General features: G+C 42.5%; 1 protein-coding gene across 1 annotated transcript in view; it reads right to left on the minus strand.

Moving 5' to 3' along the window:
• Positions 1-5,453, minus strand: part of neurl1aa (neuralized E3 ubiquitin protein ligase 1Aa) — a 59,833-nt gene extending 54,380 nt beyond the window's left edge. Inside the window, exon 1 of the mRNA XM_049567404.1 lies at positions 5,175-5,453. Coding sequence (XP_049423361.1) covers positions 5,175-5,208 — 34 coding nt within the window. The 5' untranslated portion in view covers positions 5,209-5,453. The remainder of the gene's footprint in view (positions 1-5,174) is intronic.
• Between the last annotated feature and the right edge of the window lie 547 nt (positions 5,454-6,000).

A 6,000-nucleotide genomic window follows, 5' to 3' on the forward strand; every position in this document is an offset into this window, starting at 1 on the left:
TTAAACCACGATGACCTGGCAGTGAAAGGTGAGACAACAGAGATGATGAATTTCGGCTGACATCATCCACTACGGCCCACTAGTCCTCCCGCTATTACAGCATTCTCTTCACAAGCAGGATTACACAACAGTAATCAATAAGTAATAATATGGCGAGGCCGCATACAGTGGAGCACAATGTAATCCAATGATGCTTCTCTGGCAGTGAAAGAGAGCAGGCTGATGGGGAGGCGTAATGATATGCAGTGTGTATTGACTGAAAGCAGGCAAGATGCTATTCAGCGCTGGCTGGGAGTCATTATGTGGGCGCTGCCTTGAAGGTGACCTGTCATGAGGATAAGGATGAAAGGGCTGGTTGCAGACACACACACACAGACACATACACACAATGATTTTAATGCTTGCTGGACAAAGGAAGGTTTGGGTTGCACATTTGTCTGTGTGTACATGTATATGTGTGCATCCTTAGCTACCCCCTGAGTAGGTAACCAACTGTTGCCTCAGAAAACACGGCTGAGGCGGAGGAAGTAAGAATTATATGGACGGCACTGACACGCACTCTTAACAATGCCACCTGACCCTGAGACATGTGTTTATGTCACTCCATAGCAACTGTTCAAGCCTGACTGAAGCTCTGTCTTTCTAGCTCATGCTCTCCTTCACACAAAGAGAAAGGGGTGATAAAAAAGGAAATATTTTTGAAGGCAGCTGGTCGTCTGTATGCTGTATTAAATATCAGATGCCTTTATTTAGCGTTCAATAACCTGAGGCATATCCCGTGATATTACTGTGATCCGATCTGATCCAAGGCAGCTAAGAAACTTTGTTAAATGTCTCCTCAGCTCTGTCCCCGCTTTGCATTTGGATACAGAATCCAATTCACATCGAGTGGAGCCAGACGCTCCATCGAATCAGCCTGTGCAGCCTCAGACACTGGCCCACTTTCAGTCAATCGGGAGCACAGAAGTGGAGCTCCCACATACTCAGCAGACTCAATTATGCAACCAACTCTGCAAACACTGTTTGGATGTGCTCTGATGCTTCACACCTGAGAACAACAGCCTGCAGAGGTGCAACTTTAGAAAGCATAATCTGTTCCTCAGTAAGTCACACCTTTCTCTTACCGTCATGTAAACAGTGAGTATGTAATGAGTAGCGGCGACAGTTTTCTGAATAATAGATCTCACTTAAGGTAGTTTCAGTTCTTCACCAGCTGCATCTCCCAAAAGCACAAATATGGAGGTAAACATCACTGGAAAGGTTCAAATATGATATCTGATTTTTTAAATTCTCCTCTATCTGTTCAGTTCCAGAAATAAGCAGCAGAAGCAATCAAATGCTTTCTATCAATGGCTGTGGGTCACCATAGCAACGCTTGTACTTTAATGTTAACCCACTCTTCTTCTCACTGGACTAACAGACTTTTTTTCCATTCACTTGCAAACACAAGTTAGCGATGATTATCACACAGCTTTACTGAATATTTGATTCTATTTGGTCTATTAAAGCTTTGAGCAGCCCTTTGTATATGAATAACTATGCATGGTTATGAATGACTGGCTGTTGCTATGGATATTTCACATCCGGTCAAATCACTCTGCAGGGACAATTTAGGTCAGTCGCTCAGTATCTTGCTGAAAAACATCAAGAAATGACATCTTTATTGTTCTGATTGCAGCTTCTTTTGAGAATAATAGTTGTAGTCATGGTTACAGGCATGTTACTTTGCACATCACTATGAATGAAGTTTAAATGAGAGATTCTAGAATAAGATTCTATTGAAATACTGTATTGTGTCAAATTACTGATTTCATTCCCAATAAGTGATGTAATAAGTGGGACTAAGTACAGAGAGAAGACATGGCAATAATAACCAGCTTGCTGTGTATTTTTACCTTAAGAGTCAAATAATAAATGCTAATGAAGTTATGGATGGAGTTCAAGCAATGCACATGCGTTGACATGTATGTGAACAATGCAACTGAATATGTAGTGGAGATATTAGTTGATGGAAAATCATCATCATGTGACACTGACAGAATTATACTCTCTACGCAATGGGACAAAATTTTGGTATCAGAAACATTCTGGTTTCCATTTGTAATCGGTTTGTAGTCTGACTAATGTCAACCAATCAAGTTTGAACAGCAGGTAAACAGTCTGTTTGGAGAAGCAGAATGTAAATCATCTCATGTTTTATTAGCTGTTTTAACACAACTGCATTCATATGCAGATATCTGTTTACAGAGATTAGCCAAAATTACTGGCTCTTGGAGGACAAAGTCTTAGCCAAGATATCCACTGGCCACAGCCTGAAATATTGGCCTTGCCCCCAGCTTTATCGCCATCAGACAAGAGCCGATGAGCTCTGAGATTAAGGAAATGTTAACAAGACAAAAGTACACTGGTGTGGGTTAACCTGACAGTAAGGTAAGAGGCTGTTTCTAAGCAGGCATTGTGGCTGTGCCCAGGTGCAATTAATAGCGGTAATTAACGAGTTCAGGGAGGCACTAAAAATAATTGGTACAGGTGCAACAGCTACGTCATGGATGTCTTGCACGTAGGAGAACAGAGATGAACTAATACACAGTTAACAGCAGTAGAATCACCAAACTTGGCAACATAAAGGGATGGTCAATTGCATTTGTAAACAAAATGGTAGAGGCTTCCTCGCTTATTTACATTAAGATCAAGATCAAGCTCAAGATTAAATTAATGTCTCACAACATGGGAAATTTGTCATGGGCCCCACACCCATACTGCAGCCATAGAAATACAACATGCAACATAAAACACAGACAAATCAACTTCATATCCAATGTAGCAATAAGAAACACAAAAAGATAAATTAATAACATTATATGCTAAAAATACAAAAATGCAAATCAGCAAATTGTCATAATCCAATTAATATTTAAAAGCTTTATAGACAGAGGTATGAATAAACTTTTAAATCTGTTCAATCTGGAACGAGGAACTCTAAGGATGCATTCATACTGGTGCTATTTGGTCCACTTTAAACGAACCCTGGTCCGCTTCCATGGATAGTTCGGTTCATTTGAAGTGGTGTGAACGCTCATTCGAACTCTGGTGCAGACCAAATGCGTGAACCCTAGTCCGCTTGAAAACTGGGGGTCTTGGTTCACTTTGCAAGTGAACCCTGGTACAGTTTGCTTACAGTGGAAAATGCAAATGGACTATCCATTGAACCAAAGTCCAGTAGGACCGTACCAAAGTTGCGGTCCTGACCAATCAATGAGCCAGGTTTTCTTCTTCCTTATGCTTTTATTCTTCCTGGTCAGTGGTCGTTTTGGGCAATACCGCCCCCAAACGAGCAGCTGTTGTACTGTGTGACATTGCCCAGGCGGTTTGGTTCGCTTTAAAAAATGCAGTGTGAAAGTGAACTGAACCAAATGAAATTTTTCGGGCATTTTTCGCCCAATTGAACCGAGTCCCCCACACTGTCCTGGTGTGAATGTGCCCTAAGTCCCCTACCAGAGGGCAGCAGCTCATACTCTGTATGCAGAGAAGTCACTGATGATCTTATAGGCTTGACTTAGAGTAGCCAAGTAGCTACGATACAACCCAATCCCATTAGAACTGTGTGGCAAGAAAACAGCTTCAATCTCTCTCTGCTCTTTAGACGTGGCTTACCTACTGTATGTACACAAATACATTGCTCAGATTCTTGTCTTGACAACAAATACTTTTAGAAATAAGAGAGCCAGATACCACTGATCCATCTGGATTCAGTTTTCTATCTGAAAATAGCCTCACAGGGAGAGTTCAGCGGTTTTATGCAAAATACACACCTGCTACACCTAAATGATAGCAAATGGTATCGAAAATTGGCCAACTGTTACAGAGTGACATCACTATTACTTCCGTAGGATCCTACCATGTTTTAAGCCCCAGGGATTTCTGTAGAGGTTTTATATAAACTAGGAATGTTTAATGTTAGTACTTACATGGTGAGCCAATTGGGTAATATTGTGTTTGAATTTTCTATGAGGTGTTTGACCTTGATCCCAGAGAGAAGGCGCTGCTTCCTCTTCATGCTGTCTTAGTCTGTCCCTCTTTAACTAATTGGATTAATCTTGGAGCTTTAATTAGAACGATCAGGTGGTCAAAACCAGACGACGCTGTAGGAGCAGGGACTTAGCTTAAACTCCCATAGGTTCAATTATACATCAAGAAGATATATTCTTATGTAACATCTTATACAACAATAGCATTCTAATATTAATTTTTATAGTAACATAGCATGAATATAGAAGTATACTAGTGGCGTTGTTTATCTCCTGCTTGACATTGCGTTCTTAGATTGTTGTAGAGAAGAAGAAAGAGTAGCAAGAGGACTACTTTTACTGTAAAAACATGACGATGGATACGGCTGTTCATCACCACAGGGAGCATCAAACAACAGAAAGGTCTGAAGCTGGCCTACATTTTATCCGTGGACCTACACAGCAGCCTCACTGTTGACTTCCCCTGCTCATCAGGGGACTGGGAGCCCCTCACACTCAAAGCCTTCAGTATCCACACACACAACACCCTGAGGTCTATTCCTCACTTTATAAAAAATCAAACACTCCCCTACTTCATGACCCAATCAATACCAAATACTTTGCATTTTTTTCAATACAGTCAGCTGTTTTGCTCCAAGAAATAAATCACGCTGCTTCGACCTTTCTGTTACCATGCAGCATAATGAAACAGGGAGTCAATGTATTGATTTTCTAAAGGACAACTGCACACACTGTGCCTCGTTATTAATGAGGGGGAAACCACACCACAGCTCAGAGCAGAGCAGAGCAGAGGGAAACCCCGCAACTTTCCATCCTTCACTGAAACTGACATGAGCCCACACAGTAAAGACACTTCACAACACTTTAATATGGGACATAGGTCTCGGTTATAGCGCGAGGAGGTGGTGACATCCTGTTTGTTGCATCGCATTAACCAAAAGTGAGCACAGCTGCGCGTCTCGACCCTTATTCTAATTGCCGGAGTGACGTAACTGTGACCGAAGAATAAGCTATAGTGGCAATATGGTACCTGATAGTGATAACACAGCCACTGCTCAGAGCATTATGAATTAAACACAATAGGCCTGAACAATAGAGCGTCAATTTTAATACAGACACATGCAGCCTGAAATATTTATTTCTTACCGTAAAAGGCATTTCGCGTTATCTGGCCACCCATTGCTTTATTCCTGTAGAGTCCGCTTATCGCCTGTATGGATTATTCAGATGTCCTCGTTGCACAGTCCGGCGCTCGTGACATGATTGCACGTTCGCATCCGAAAGGCAGCCTATCGTTCCTGTCCTCCGAATAGATGCACACGCTGGAGACAAGAGACCAACACCTCCTTCTTGTGAGCGCAGGGACACATCCGCGAAGGCAACTCCCCCCCCCAACTCCATTCACTGAGCGCTCTCTCCGCCTCGGGTCCCACTCACTCATACTGGCATTTACATAAAAGGTGGAGACTGGCTGAGCGTCTTTAACGCTGTCACTGCCGCACCGAGCTGCCATGAGGAGGAGTGGACTATTTATGGAGCACGAGGTGGACCAGGAGGCATAAACAAAATATTACAATCTGTAATCCACCTGTATTAAATTTAATCCCTTTGTAGGTTTAGATCAATACAACCAATTAAAGGAAATAATAAAATAGATTTTACTGTATACAGAGCACTGCTGATTTACAAACACAGGTCACACAAGCTAAGCCTAAGTATGGATCCACAGAGTAAGTGCTCACATTCTTTACTTTCAGCACTCACTCTTTCACCCTCCATACTTCCTTATGTGCCTCAGGCCCCTGGCAGGCAGACTGGGTGACCCCTCAGGAGTCAGGCCTCTGACTTGGGCTGTCATCACGTATCCGTGGTGACCTCATGGCCCTCAATCTCAGACACCACTGTGTTTACTTTGGGCCTGAAGCTGCAGGCGTTCAGATAATGGCACTGTGAGGGACAGGGTGAGGTAAAT

Source organism: Epinephelus fuscoguttatus, linkage group LG3 (assembly GCF_011397635.1).
Source record: "Epinephelus fuscoguttatus linkage group LG3, E.fuscoguttatus.final_Chr_v1".
Taxonomy (NCBI): Eukaryota; Metazoa; Chordata; class Actinopteri; order Perciformes; family Serranidae; genus Epinephelus; species Epinephelus fuscoguttatus.